We start from the raw sequence: 15,892 nt of genomic DNA on the forward strand, positions 1-15,892 counted from the left end.
GACTGAACAGTAAGAACTTGTGATGCAGGATCCTTCAGGCATGTCACCATACCTTGAAACACACTGCATCGAAAAAGATCAAAGTGAATTCTGATACTTACTCCTTCAGTCTTGAAGACAAAATTGAACATTTAAACTCACAGCTCATGACTTTCCCTGTCTTTCCCATTCCAATACAATGTGATTTCAGCAAGGTCACTGAAAATGCAGCAATGTAAAACTAGTATCTGAAGTTTAAGCCAAGCCCAGCTGTAGTAATTAATGTTTATTGTTATTCACAGTGATGAAAAATAAACAGAAATTGTTGAAAAAGCCTGTTTTTATTTAGATTAAAGATATGAAGCTATTTTCATTGAAAAGCTGAATTTAAAAGGAAATTAAATTAAAAGCAGTTTTTGAAAATACCTCTGATGAAAAACTTTATTTATTGAAAATAAGCCTTTGTTGAAAGGCTTCCCTCCCTCCCTCCCTCCCTCCCTCCCTCCCTCCCTCCCTCCCTCCCTCCCTCCCTCCCTCCCTCCCTCCCTCCCTCCCTCCCTCCCTCCCTCCCTCCCTCCCTCCCTCCCTTCCTCCCTTCCTTCCTCCCTTCCTTCCTCCCTTCCTTCCTCCCTTCCTTCCTTCCTCCCTTCCTTCCTTCCTCCCTTCCTCCCTTCCTTCCTTCCTTCCTTCCTTCCTTCCTTCCTTCCTTCCTTCCTTCCTTCCTTCCTTCCTTCCTTCCTTCCTTCCTTCCTTCCTTCCTTCCTTCCTTCCTTCCTTCCTTCCTTCCTTCCTTCCTTCCTTCCTTCCTTCCTTCCTTCCTTCCTTCCTTCCTTCCTTCCTTCCTTCCTTCCTTCCTTCCTTCCTTCCTTCCTTCCTTCCTTCCTCCCTCCCTCCCTCCCTCCCTCCCTCCCTCCCTCCCTCCCTCCCTGCCTCTCGCATTTTCTCGCAAATTCCCATTTGCCCGTGGCTCAGGCTCCCACATCAGCCAGCCCCTCGATGCTGATTCTGCAGCAGAGATGGTCTCTGTCTGCCCATAGCCTGCCCTTCTTGTCCACTAACAATAGCCAGGATTACTGCCATCAATGACAAGCAGTGTTGTAAAAAAAGTGAGCCACCACCAGTAAGAAAAAGCAGAATTTGCTGCAATCAATCAATCATGCAAAGTGCATGGTGATAGCGTGTGTACATAGGTGTATGCTTATCTCAGAAATGAATGGACATGGGAAGGAAAAGGTAGCCTGTACTAGAGGAATGCAGACTATATGTGCATTTTTGTTTTATTCTCCTTGCCCTTTTCCGATGAAAATACATAAGTATGGGTAACATTAGCTCTGTCACACTTTCCTTGAAGCAAATGAGATGCTGTCCTAGCACTGTTGTTCCCATCCTGTGTTGAGTCATGCAGTGCAGACACTTTATCCTGCCTGTGTCTCTGCTGTAAGACCACATATCATGTTATCACTTTACAAATATAGCATATTAGTACATCTGGAAGGCTAGTCACGCTGTGGGGCTCAAACAGATCTGGCTGGCCATGAGCTATGCTATGCTATAAACAACCTCAGTGTCTCACATTGAATAACTGCAGAGCCCACTCGGGAGCTCTGGACACTTGTGTTCTTTAGTAGTAGGTAAGTGACAGTTTTGCTGATTATTGTGTTTCTTCAGATGTGTGAAGTCAAGGTGGAAAATGGCAGGGAAAGTGAGAAGTAGCTATCAGGTTGCTGCTGTTGTAGTGTGGGTCTTCAAAAACTAATGCATATGGGAAAAATAACTGGAACAGAGAGCACTTAGTGCAAGGCAGTATGTTTGGTGGATATCTTTAAAGATAGTGAGATTAACCCTGTACATAGTTCCTCTAAATAGATTTACACTTGTGACAAATCTGAACTTTATAATTTAGGAAACCCTTCAAGTTTCACTCTGTGACTCAGTTATAATAACCCGTTGCTATTACATCTCAAGGACATATGCTGGTGTGAGAATGATTTTCAATAAAAAAATGGTTTGAGAGCCCAGTCATTTATCTTTGTTGTCTGTCTAAATTTACTGTGGAATTTAAAAAGAGATATAGAACATAAGTTTCTGAAGGCTACTTATAGTTAATCTAACTGGCATAGAAAATACAGCCTGCTACATCTTTTGTGAACACAGCCTATCATTTAAAGTCAAATATTGCCATTATTGTTGTTGTTGTTGCTATCACAAGTATTTATGTGCTATCATTGACATGTTACTTTCTGAGGTTAAAAGGTACTGACTAGCTCTCTTCCTCTCAACAGTAGTTAACTGAGTGGAGTTTCAAGGACCAGGGATGGATGATAATGCTTATTAACCAAAGAGGTAGATCATACCAAAGAGTTTAATTCACTTTGCTCTTCTCAGACAGAAGGCAAATTATTATTCCAAAGGAGAATTATTCAAAAGGAAGGTGTTCAGCTGCCAATGTCACCTGTATCCCCTATCCACAGGCATGGGAAAGTTTTGTGGGAAAGACTAAGGACACAGCTGCGGTGAGAGAACTGATAAAATACAGATGCCACCTCAGGATTCTGCAGTTGGATTCAGACCACTAGAGCTAAAATAACTGGACTGCTGGAGTAGTTGAAAGCAGAATCATCTCTTGCTTATCTAAATTATCTGCCATCTTAAATCACAGAATTTAACATCTTGGCAATTGGCTATGACCATTTTACTCATTATACGACTAATGATCTTGTATCTAACACTGGAAATAGGACTGCTATATTTCAGATATAAATTTATGCTCTCCATCTGCAGTAGAGGCAGGTGACAGTATTGGATTCTTAGATCAATACATGTAAAATGGTCCCCGGGGAGGAAAAGAAAATGATAAATTTTGAGGGTCTTTAATTAGTGTCAGTTAGGACAGAGAGTTTAAAATAAACTTATGATGTAGTCATCCACACAGATAACTTCAGAGGCCCTTCTCTTCAGAGTACCCTCTAAAGGTACATGAAAGGTAAGTAATAGTAGCCTCACTGCTTGGGAACTGTTCAGTAACCTTAAGACAAATAAGTCAATGAAACATTGTGTTTAAAAACACAATGGTCATGAAACAGGTTTGAGAAACCTGAGAGTGTAATGTTATGCTTAATTAAGATCATCTAATTGTATATGAAAGCCTCAATGTTTTGCTCAGTGGCAATGAGTGCAATTTTATTTGCCACATCTGTGTATGAGCAGTTAAGTGGGATCTCTCTAATCAGTTCTTAGAATATGCTCTTGGTTTCCCAGGACTCTGTTGTATGCTACCTAAGACAATTGTTTACACCTGCTGACTACAGCTATATTCATAGATTCAACACCTTTACAAATATGTAATACACTTTAGAGCTTACTGTTTTTCCCCTGATAAGAAACAGCCTCAAAATACATGCTCATTTCAAAAACATCATCCCTCTCTCAGTCTTAAGACAATTAGAACTCTCCTCAGCAATACGCACTGAAAAAAAAAAAAAAAAGGATTTTTGTCTGAGACATCAGTCCAGTGTTTCATTAGCTTCACTGTCAGTGGAAGAATAATTAGTCCGCTCACTGAAGTGCTAGGGGAATACATCTGTAATAAATCCCCTTGCATATGTAACATCTATCATGCTTGATGGCAAACATATTAGTGTTACAAGAGTTGAGAAAGTATAAGGAATATTGTAATTCAGCTGCTAATTAATCCATAATTAAAGACCTAATTAATGAATAACCCCGTGAAAAATTGTCTAAAAATCAAGATGTGAAGACTGCAGTGATAAAGAGGACTCTTGTTTGTGAGACTGGTTAATTTACATCTAGAATAGGAGCTGATTAATGAAAACTGTCAGTAAGGCATTATACTGCAGCACTGGACAAAGAGAAATATGCACATAAAAATGTGTGGAAAACAAGCTCAGCCCTTGCATATCTGTTTTTAATTTTATAGTGTTCATAGCTATTTTTACCTGAAGTATAAGGAGTAGGTTAATAAAAGATATATTTTATCTTAGTTGTGGTGTGTAAACAATGCAAAAGTTATTTACTTGTGTATGTCAGATTCTATTCATAACTGTCTCTTTCATGAAATGGCTAAAGAAGAAAACTAAAAAAAGATCTTAATTCATCAAAGCATTCATGATTAAGCTCCATGATACGGAAAGACACTAATTTCTGAAATTAACTTCGCTGAAAGTTGGACTAATTAATAGCTTGAAAGTGTCACTGTCTGTCGGTGTTTGTTTATGTAGGAGCCAGCTGGCTGAGACTGTACTCTTGAGAGAGCAGGAAGGAACATTTGAAACTCCCAAAACATCTGGGCTCAAGTCCAGGTGTCAGGACTGCTTTCTCCAGCCCTGGAGCAGCTTGTCTCTTTCCTTTTGTATTTATTCTGTGGTATAGCTACATTTATTGGATCTCTGTAGACCCAGTCCTTCAGGGAGGCACTCACTGTGATCCATTGCATTGCCCTTCCCACGTGTTCCCCAGGACCCAGCAATCACATGCATGCATGCATATGTGTTCTGAAGCACAATCTATCTTGGATCCCGGACCTCAAACTCTCACTGTCAAATCTGCACATTTGGCAAGAGTAGTGACAGGTAAACCAACCAAATTCAGAGGAAGGATCATTCCCTGCTGGTGTAGAACAATAAGAGATTGTAACTAGCGGCAAAACTAGGTAGGGAAGGGCAACTTCCCACTTTGCAGTCCTCTCCCATTCCCCAAGTGGAACAGAGAAGCACTACCCCACTTACAAGCTGTGCACAGTAAGCAAAATATAATTGTATACAATGAACATTGTCACAATCTCTATTGCTCTTTCAATCACAGCACGTTTCTCTAATTTAATCTTTTCCTGATAACATAAAAAATGTGTTCAGTTGCTATTCAAATGTCAGGTTTCCTCTGAATTATTTAAAGACTTGAGAGATAAATGACTTGATAATTCTGAAGCACAGTGTGAGTGAGCTTATTTCCTAAGAAATTATTTGCAGGATTTGTAGGAAATATTTCACTCACATTTTCCCCCATGTAATCCTGCCAGTAATATTCATTAGATTGCAGCAGATCTCCCACAGTGATTATCTGAAAGAAAAAGGGCCCAGGTTGAAAAAGTGAACCTGGTTGTTAAGCAAATTGAAGAAACCAAAACATTAATAATTTAATAATGCATGTAAAGCAGCAAAGGAAAGCATACACAGTGCTGTTTTTTTGGGCAACCAGGCGCCATATGAAATCAGTAGAGCTGTTAACAGAGACTAATACTGGCTGTATCTGTAGTTATCAAAACTATGTTGGACTCTTTCCAGACTCAAGAGAAGACACAGGTTTTGTTCTACAGAATACACTGTGTGCACATAAGTTGTTCAGCATTAACACTGGTGTCAGCTATGTTAAGAGGACATTAAACTCAAGAATAATAAGGCCAATGTAATTTTGGCTTATCACTGGCTGTATTCTACCACTGAAGAGAAGACAAATAATGTTGATAAACAGGGAGGAGCCACAGGAGAGTTGGTAAGTTAATCTTGGCAGACCACAGAGTAATCATATCTAAGAATACTTCCCTTGTGCTCTACTTTTCAAAGAACTTCCCTTGTCTCTTTTTTTTTTTTTTGTAGTATGCTTCTCTGTGCATCTGTGCATTGATTGATATTTCTCAGGTGCTGAGAAGTGGCAGGTTATTAAACTCACTTGATAAGAAGATGGATCTCAGTGTTGAGATGGGGCTTGCAATAGGAAGAATCAGAGAGAGTTGCTTGGTAGGAGAGGGGCTTGATAAGGTGCTCTAGTGAAGGCACAGGACTCTGGAATAATGGAATCGAGAACATTTTGCAGGCTATAGTATCTTGAACTGAAAGTACATCCCTGGGGAGATGTATGGGAAAGAGGAATCTGTAGTTTAGAGAGTAGAGGGAAGATTCTAGTTATAAAGATTCCTGTGATTTCCTTATTAATGAAAACTGGGACAAGGTTGACATAGCCTGCTGGTTGAGGAACAGAAGATGTTGTAAAGGCCATGGTGTTCAAAGGGATTTTTTATTCTCCCTCTTCCTAAAAAAAAGTGTAAAGAGAGGGAAGGAGTGAAGCCAAAGAAAATTTATTTCCTCTGACACTAATGCAAGTTTCTCTGGTGACAAACTCTCATATCACTTTGCCAAGTAATGCAATGCTTATTTTAAAAAAAGCTATTTTTAAAATTTTGAGATTATTTTATTTATTTATTTATTATATTACCTAAAAATATTTCCTTAAATGTAATATGTGGCTGCTTCTGAAGGAAAATCTTGAAATAATTAAAACAAAACAAAAAAATGTATCCTGAATGGCCAGGTTTGTTTCTGAGCTAATCAGCTCAGAAGACAAAATCAGCTTGACTTTCTAGTATGTTGCCTTTTAAGGATATTGATTAAGGTCTTGCAGATAACTTCTTCGGAGGTGTAAATGGCTAGGGATAAGATTATTTGCTTCCATAGATACACACAGAGAACTAGTTTCTCCATAAATGATTCTCTTGCAAATGACATCTTTGCCTCCTTTTTGTCTTCCTGAATCCCTTTGCCCCTGGAAAGTGCTGTACATTAATTATCATACATTACTGAGTAGCCTTATTTTGTCACCTATCTCACTAATAACTCAGAAGACTGATAAATGTTTTAACCATGCATCATCTAAGAAAGGTATGCTGATGATCTATAGCATAATTTAGATGTAGATGTCACTCAAGGAAGATGACTTTAGGCGGCAAACTCATGGAGTTATGAAGTACGGTCTTGAGAACGCAGGTGATGACTGCTTTTGCAGTCAGGACTTGTCCTTAATGAAAGCAAGGTTGCCTGTTTCTTGGGTAAGAAATAGTTTTTTGTTTTTCTGCCATGTGAATGGGTCAGGTAATCCTCACAAGTATGACCAAAGCCTGTCCTTAATGATCATGAGTAGGTATGGGGATGAGAAAGGAGCAATGTTGAATTACAAAATGATGGGGAAATTGGAAGAGGAAGGGTGTTGCAGGATGTACAGATTTGGGTCAATAACCATATGACTGCTTTGAACAGAGCAGTCAGGCGAGGTGACCTCTATAGACTCTTTCTAACATCACTGGTTTCTGACAATGGACAAAATTATAATAGTGATTACCTGTGAATAACCTTACTATGGGAGGAAACATAGCTGTGTTTTTGGTTGAAGGGAAGAAGTTAGAAAGAAGTGTATGATGAGACTTTTCTCTATCCAAAGGTAGTTTACCATCTGTGAATAATAGATGATAGCTTTGAGTTTTCAGCTGCAGGCCTAACCTGATGTTTGGAAGCAAGAAACCACTGCATGTGAACTTGAACATGTATTTCTAGAAATCAAAATCATTATTAGTAGTTGCTTCTTCTGTCATAAATTCTTGTGATTCACAAGTAGGTATCCTGAAGAACCTACACTTAGTATCAGATGAGCCTAGCTTTAGTCTGTTGTCCTTTCTGGGCAACATCTCATCATCAGGAAAATGGTGGTGGCTGAACTTTGGCAAATACATATTCTGCCAACATGCTTGATACTTCGTGCCCATTTTCTAGACAAGGATATAGGATAAAGCACCAGCCCTGTGAAGATTGCTAGGTGACCTTTTCAGAGCTGTAGATGTCAAAAAGTGTTTCACATTTGTCCTGATGTGTATTTCTAAAACCTTAGTCACCCTGTAATCTGATCAGGATTTGTGGCTTTGCTCCTACTGAAGAGATTAATTCTGAGGAGTTATGATGGACAGCTCTCACCTCCCACTCAAGTTCCTCCTCTGCTTGGCTTTATCATTGAAGAAAACCCCACAATGCCTTGCAGCTTAGTGCAATATGTGGATAAAAGCTGTATGAACTTTTCAAAACTAGTGTTTAATAAATCAGTGTCTCAATAAAGAACAGATGACTTAACCTGTGAGACAGAAGGGTGAGAAACAAGCCAAGGAAAAGGAACACTTTCACAGTCTATTCAGACTCTGTGCTGATTAAGGCCATCTAGTTCCAACAGAGGTCAAGTGTCCAGCTGCAACTTCAATGTCTCGCAACAATTCAGCTCCGGCAATAGCCTTCCTACCAAAACACACTTCTATGAATTGGTCTATTAAAATGAATTAGACCCTGCAGAGTGACTGCTGCTCTGCAGTTACTGTGAGGGGTGAAGTCCTTGTCACTGGGTTTCTTTCTCCTGTAAGCAGAGGTGAACATTTTATTTTATAAGGTAAACAGTTCCTGTAAATTAGTAGTGAATATGTTTTAGAAGGATAAACCTTTCGACAGAGAATAAGGTCACTGTTTTAATTACACTGCTTTAATGGGGTTTTGGCTCAGCTGGTGTCAGCTGTTAGTTCCAGATAGGTTAGGAACTATTTTTGCCTCATTTTTAGTGCCAGCAAAGATAAACAAGCAATAGGTGTAGCTTTATGAACAGCAAAGATAACATTTTATATGAACATCTTAAGATAGAGAAGGTTATGTAAATAGAATGATACTGGTCTCTGACCAGTTTCTGAGCCAGTACTTGTAGGTATTTGTAAGGGCCTTTCTTATTGAGATGAACAGAGGTATCTTTGCTCTGGATTTACCTATGCATAATTCCTTTTATTCCATGCTGTGCATTTTCCAGAGGACACGAGAGTGTTTTCCTGGCTCAGAAAAAATTATTCCTTTATGTGTTATGTACTACAGAAGGATGCATAGGTGAAAGGGAGTGAAAGAGAAAAGGGACGGTTGCAAAGTTACAAGAGAAAAAATACAGAGAGGAGAATAATTTCCCCTTTGTCCTCAATATTATAACAAAAGGACAGATAAAAAATAGCCCCAGCTGAAGGACGCATTGCTTGAAAAAAATGATCACAGTAGCATCTGAGGAAAAAATTGTAGACACGAGCTTGAAAACACACAGGAAAGGAAGGAGAGGATTGCTCTTTAACTAATCAGTAGATGGATTTTCATCAATCAAGCAGGATTTTCTTCTACTGTTCCTTTATTTCTTTTTCCTAAACTTATAAATGGTATAATAAATGTGTTCTTTGATAAAAAATAGATGTGTTCTCTGATAAAACCTCACACAAAGTTTAAATAACTGACTTTCCTCTGTTGGTAATCTAGCTACATTTCATGAACTTCAGTATATTGTGATGATTGTACCTCCACCAGTGACTCTGGGCAAGAAAATATAGTTTCACCTCTTTTCTGGAGATTTGTTTGTGTACTTGCATTAGAAATTAGTAGATAATTAGTTTCCTATGTTGGTACTGAACCACTGTAACAGTTTAGTAAGGAACACCATGTCATATGTCATGTTGTGTTTCACACAGAAAATCATAGAATGGCTTGGGTTGGAAAGGACCTTAAATGTCATCCAGTTCCAGGACAGGGATACCTTTCACTGGACCACGTTGCTCAGAGCCCCATCCAGCCTGGCCTTGAACACTTCCAAGGAGAGGTAATCTACAACTTGTGTGGGCAACCTGTTCCAGTGCCTTACCACCCTCACAGGAAAGAATTTCTTCAGAATATCTAATCTAAACCTTCTCTTTCAATTTGAATCCATTCCCCCTTGTCTTATCATTACATGCTCTTGTAAAAAATTCCCTCTCCATCTTTCTTGTAGGCTTCCTTTAGGTACCTACATTTGCAATTTGCAAAACCAACAGTTGCAATTACCCCAAAGCCTTCTCTCCTCCAGGCTGAACCATCCCAATTCTCACAGACTTTTCTCTAAGGAGAGGTGTTCCATCCCTCTAATCATCTTGGTGGTCCTTCTCTGGACTGCTCCAACAGGTCAATGCCTTTCCTGTAATGAGGAACATAGAGGAGGATGCAGCAGTCCAGGTTGGGTCCTCACGAGAGTGGAGTAGAAGAGAAGAATCCCCTCCCTCAATCTGCTGACCATTCCTTTTGATCCACTCCAGGACACATTTGGCTTTCCGGGCTGTGAGTGTGCATGGCTGGGTCATGTCCAGCCTCTCATCCACCTGCACCCCCAAGGCCTTCTCAGCAGGGCTGCTCTCCATCTGTTCATCCCCCAGCCTGTGTTGTAAGGGGTTTTCCGACCCAGGTACAGCACCTTGCACTTGGTCTTCTTGCACTTGCACTTGGTGCAGCAAGTTGCACTTGTGCCAAGTGGGAAAGTGGGAAAAGAAGTGAGAAATGCTCATAGGCCTAATTCTCAATCTTGTCCAGGTGCCTGTGGATGCCATCCCATCTTTCAGGTGTGTCAGCAGCACCACTCAGCTTGGTGTCCTCTACAAATTTGCTGAGGGTACACTTGATCTTTTTGTGCAAGTGGTAAACTAAGATATTGGCTACTACTGGTCCCAATACAGATGCCTGAGGGACACCACTAGTCATTGATGTCCATCAGGACTCTGAGCTGTTGACCACTACTCTCTGGATGTGACTGTCCAGCCAACTCCTTATCCATCCAACAGTCCACCTGTCAAATCCTTGTCTTGCCAAATTAGAGAGAAGGACATAGTGGGGGACTGTGTCAAAGGCTTTACAGAAGTCCATATAGATGACATCCATAGCCCTTCTCTTGTCCAATGGTGTGATCACTTCATCACGGAAGGCCACTGGGCTGGTCAGGCAGGACTTGCCCTTGGTGAAGCTGTCTGTCCCAAATCATCTTCCTGTTCTCTATGTGTCTTAGCACAGCTTGTAGGAGGACCTGTTCCAGGACCTTCCCAGGCACAGAAGTGAAGCTGACTGTTTGGTAACGCCCAAGGTCCTCCTTTCTAGCCTTTTTAAAGATAGGTACAATATTTCCCTTTTTCTACTCACCAGGGAGTAGAAAAGTCATTTACCCTGACTTCTATAACTATCCTGATATCAAGGAGATTGGCTTGTCAACCACATCAGCCTATTCCCTCAGGACTCTGAGACGCATCTCATCAGGCCCCAAAAAATGATGTATGTTCAGGATCCTCAGGTGGTCATGAACTTGATCTTGGGGAAGGGAGTCTTCTCTTCCAGTCCACATCCTGCAGTCCACCCAGCCAAGAAGGGTGGGAAAAGAGGTTGCCATTAAAGACTGAGAGTACCTCAGCTTTCTCCTTGTCCATTGCTACCAGTTTTCCAGCATTTTATATCAGAGGGGGTACATATTCTTTGACCTTCCTTTTCTGGCTGACATCAGTTCTTAACTGCATGGAATCAGATAAACTGATACCAAGCCGTTGGAATGTGTCTCCACATGTCTTGTGGTTTAGGAATGGTACTCCCCAGTTTAGTGTTCCCACTCAAAATACCACAGACAATGTGATGCTCTCTCACTCTCTGCCCTCCCTTGTAGCAGGATTGAGAGGAAAATGGGAGGCACAAAAACGTAAAGATCATAGGTTGAGATAAGAATGATTTAGCGGAAACAGCAATGAAATAAAAACCCCAGTTACACCAGTACTAACAACAGACTGTACAGGTTAGGTGAATGATTCACAGGTGATTGCTCACTATGAGCAACCTGACATTACCTGGCTGCGCACTCCAGCAAACCGAAAAAGGCAGGTGTGACCACCTCACCACGAGCTGAGGTGAATAACCTCAGGGTCCTGGTCATGTCCCTCCTGGCTGCTGCAAAGTTAACCCGGATTTGGCCAGAATAAGGACATGTTAATAAGTGGAGACCATGATATGTTCATAAAACCTTCCCCATGTCTCTGCCTCAGGTAAATTTTTTTGTGCATTATGGGGCTCGTCTTTCAATGCATTTCACAGATAAGCACATACTAATGGGAACACTGGAATTTCACAAATTCCACTGAAATAAGATAGCTTGAGGTCACAAAGATCAATACACAAGAACTTCAGATGAAGGGCTTTTGCATGATTTAAAATGAATAAATTCTGTATGAACATTCATTTTAATATTAGTCACAGAAATTATTAAAAATGCAAAGCCTTTAAAGCTATTTTCATCAGTGTTACTTAATCAAACCAGTATTTTTTTGCAACTCTGTCTTTGTCTTGAAAAGGAAAAAATAAAAGGAATACAAAAATTCAGCGTGTAGCTGTTGCCGTGGATTTTATGTACAAGTCAGTTGTGTGCTACATTGATTACGCCAGCACAAAACCCTAGATAAATTGGGTAAGATGGAAAACATACTATGTTAATATTTCTTATTACTTCCGCTCTTATCACCAGATAATTTTAATGAAACAGGATAGTTTGGATCTTTATTTTTCTCGTTATTCCTTTTCTGAAGGGTTGGCTTGTTCTTACAGGAGAAGCTTAATGTCAACAATATGGGGCATCAGGTGATAATATTTGACTTTTCTGTCATAAGAGGACTGTGGGAAACTCGAGTAAAGAAGAACAAAGAACGTCAGAAGAAGGAGAAAGAAAGATTAGAAAAAAGTGCACTGGAGAAGTAAGACAACTTTTGTGTTGTTCATTTTAACCAAATCTATTCTTATTATCCACTAACATTGATATATACTAAATATATTAAATATAAATATATATAATAAATATAACTAATATATGAAATATTTATTTTTGATTATTAAAATTTTGGGGTTTGGGTTTGATTTCAATGACTTCTTTCCTCCTTTCCTTACATGACAGAAAGAGAAATGCAGCACAAACTACACTTGTATTTCATTAGTTCCTGCTCTTTCCTATGTGATATATTAGAGGTATACCTTATTGTTTGCTGTAGACATAAATTGAAGAGAAAAATAACACATTTTGTACCTTTCTATTTCTCATATGCTGCATGAAAGTATGGCTTATTAATTATGGAACATGCTCATAAGTTTCAGTACTAAGAAATACTTTAAGACTTTTTGTTGAGTTGACAGGAGAAAGAAAACTAATTAAATTAGTGGACATATTCAATTGCTTCTGTATAGTTAATAGTGAAGAGAATAAGAATTGATTGATTATTTTTTTCTTGTTGGGGTATTAAAGGCCTTGACTACAATGCTTACACACACTGATAATTTTATTGCTTTATTATATTGAATTAATTTTTTCTTTAAGCAGTATTTTGCTTCCCATAAGACACTGTTAAATATTATATTGTGTTGGCAAGGTTGGAAACATATGACATTAATTTCCTCCCTCTGAGAAGAGAAAAAAGAATAAAAATCACCTTCTGTTTCAAAAATAAAATGCATAGGATTAAACAGTGCATCTGTTTAAGAACATAATTGTATTGAACTTTTGTGTGGTGTTTCAGTGCTTTCAGGCCCTCACTCATAGATTCTCACTGCCAGTGCAGCTACCCTGACAACAGAGCAGCTGGTCTAAGATGAGACCAGGGTAATACAAAGTCTGACTGTTCTTTCTGTGGAACCTTTCTCTTCAAAACAGCCATAGTAGCAGTCTTGGATTTCCCATCTCTACCAAAGCTTACATTAAAAACCATTCTCCTAACAAAAAAAAAAAAAAAAAAAAAAAAAAAAAAAAAAAAAAAGGAAAAAGAAGTTCATCCTTCAGACTGAATTCTCTAGCAAGGATAAGCTTTCTTTTTGGTGTGAGCTGTGTCCTGGTTTCAGCTAAGATAGAGTTAGTTTTCTTCTTCATAACTGGGAGTTAGTTTTCTTCTTAGTAACTGGTACAGTGCCGTGTTTCGGATTTAGTATGAGAATAATGTTGATAACACACTTGTTTGGACTGTTGCTAAGTAGTTCTTATGCTAAGTCAAGGACTTTCCTGTGTCTCATTCTCTGCTAGTTAGGGGCTGCATAAAGAGCTGGCAGGAAGCATAGCCAGGACAGCTGACCTGAACATGATATTCCATACCATAGAACATTATTCTCAGTATAGAAACTGGTGGAGTTGGCAATGAGCAAGTGATTGTTTCTCAGGAATGGACTATGAGTTGGTCAGCTGGTTGTGAACACTTGTATTGGGTATAATTTATATAATTTATTTCTCTTGGTTTTTTTTTCTCTCTCTTGTTGTTGTTTATTATTATTTTTCTTTGTTTTTTACTTTGTTTCTGTTATGAAACTGTTCTTAATGCAGAAATGTTATATTTATTTTCTGATTCTCCTGCCCATCCTGCCAGGGGCTGGGGAGTAAGTGCATGTGTGGTACTTGGTTGCCATCTGGGGTTTAACCATGACAGTGGAGAGACAGATGTTTGCTGTTTCCCTTATGTTTCATATTCATATTATGTTTCCCTTATGTGGAAAAGACAAGTGAAAGGATTTGGGATGAAAATTGTTCAAACCTTATTTCTGTCCCAATGTGGACAACATGTCGACATCCCCCTGCCGCATTTTTGGTTTGATTTTGGTTTTCTGTGATGCAGAAGATAACTTTTGAGTTCACTAGTACAAAAGCAAATGATGCATGGTAAATTCTCTCTGTAAGAAGGAAAGAGGGTCACGTTATGTCCTCTGAGGTAGCTAATTTGGGCTCCCATGTCTTTTGTCAGTAGCATATGTTAAGACTAATTTCTTACATTGACTTGTCTTTTCCATAGAAGCAATACATTCTCCCTGTTTTTCTGCCTGTGGTTAATTGTTGTAGATACACCTCCATCTGAAAGAGTGGAGCTTCAGCACTTTTCCTGTTTTTTTTCCAGTAATGATGTCCAAATTCATTATCTTATCCTCCTGTACCACCTGAAGATGGGGAATTTGAGATAAAATGCACAGAAGTAAAAGTTCCCAGGTGCACCTGCAGCATGCACAAAAGATTTTTGTTTTCTTCTTTTAAATTGCTAATTGCATATTGTGCTTTGCATAGTTGTGCATCTTCACACACTCAGATTGCTTTCCAGTTAGTTCTACTTGTAGAGGTCCTGGGAAAAAAGAAGGAAATACATTAGACTTTGTCTTCTGAATATGAGTGATCACTATTATACCCACTGAAACAAATAACAAAGTTCGTGTTCATTCTCATGATTCAGGCCTTATAGAATGAACAAAGCTGATAGAATAATGGTCAAAGTAATAATATTAGTAACAAAATGCTAAATTCAGTTAAAAGAAAATCCTCTTTTTTTTATGAGATGTGAAGTGACCACTGGCATTTAGGTCCTAAATGTCAGCTCACATGTTATTTCTTAAGTGCTTTTCAGTGCTCTCAAATGTTGGACCAAAAATATGAGAAGACTTCACTGGTTTTTAGCTTTAAAGTATAGATTAGATTGTATTTCTAATTAAATAATACAAATAATATTTCAAAATGTAACTACATTTCATTATTTTATGGAGTTCTGCATTAACTAAATTCAGGTATCATACTCAGAGATCAAAATTTTACTATTGTCAGGCAGATCCACTGAAATCAAAGCAAGTACATATTGTGCCACAGTAATAAAGTATTTTGAAAGTACTTTGATCCAAAATGATAATTCCCAAAAGATGTTTACAAGGGGCACTTTCCTGAAATGGGGCTGCATTTTAGCATTTAAGATTCTAGATATTTGCTTTTTCCAGAAGCCAGAGTGAATTCCTAAGTAGCAGAGTTTGGAATCTGGCCTTTTCAGGCTGCCTTTTTTTTTTTTTTTTTTAAACAAACCCCATTTTTCTCAAAGAGGTTATAATTTGCTAATGTCTTCGAGATTTTGCAGTTCCTTTATATGCAGTGTTACTATGTAAAATGACCTGATAATATGCAGTGAAATGTAGTATGTAGTATTCAAAGATAAACTGCCAGTTAACCTCTAGGGAACTGTTTTTGCCTTAGGGCAAGTTAATTTAGTTCATGCAGCATCATTAAACAGTAACTTGTAAGATATTTTTTGAATGAAGATTTTCTTAGGAAAATCTCACAAATAAATTAAAAGCTTCAACTGTGCATTAATGGTGAGGTCTTGTAAAGATTTGTTTATAGGGCAGATATTTAAGCAACCAGCCAGTGAAATCTCATTCTGGACAACCAACTAGTGAGAATACTGGCCTTCTGAGGTATTGGTATCAGATAAATTTTTGGTTTTGTGGGACTGTGAAAGTAT

General features: G+C 38.7%; 1 protein-coding gene across 1 annotated transcript in view; it reads left to right on the top strand.

Annotated features, from left to right (window-relative positions):
* The first annotated feature begins 1,492 nt into the window (after positions 1-1,492).
* The window catches only part of LRRC2 (leucine rich repeat containing 2), an 80,227-nt gene continuing 65,827 nt past the window's right edge, over positions 1,493-15,892 (top strand). Inside the window, exons 1-2 of the mRNA XM_069001403.1 lie at positions 1,493-1,610; positions 12,201-12,346. Of these exons, the coding sequence (XP_068857504.1) occupies positions 12,222-12,346 (125 nt within the window). The 5' untranslated portion in view covers positions 1,493-1,610; positions 12,201-12,221. The remainder of the gene's footprint in view (positions 1,611-12,200; positions 12,347-15,892) is intronic.

Source organism: Aphelocoma coerulescens (assembly GCF_041296385.1).
Source record: "Aphelocoma coerulescens isolate FSJ_1873_10779 chromosome Z unlocalized genomic scaffold, UR_Acoe_1.0 ChrZ, whole genome shotgun sequence".
Classification (NCBI taxonomy): Eukaryota; Metazoa; Chordata; class Aves; order Passeriformes; family Corvidae; genus Aphelocoma; species Aphelocoma coerulescens.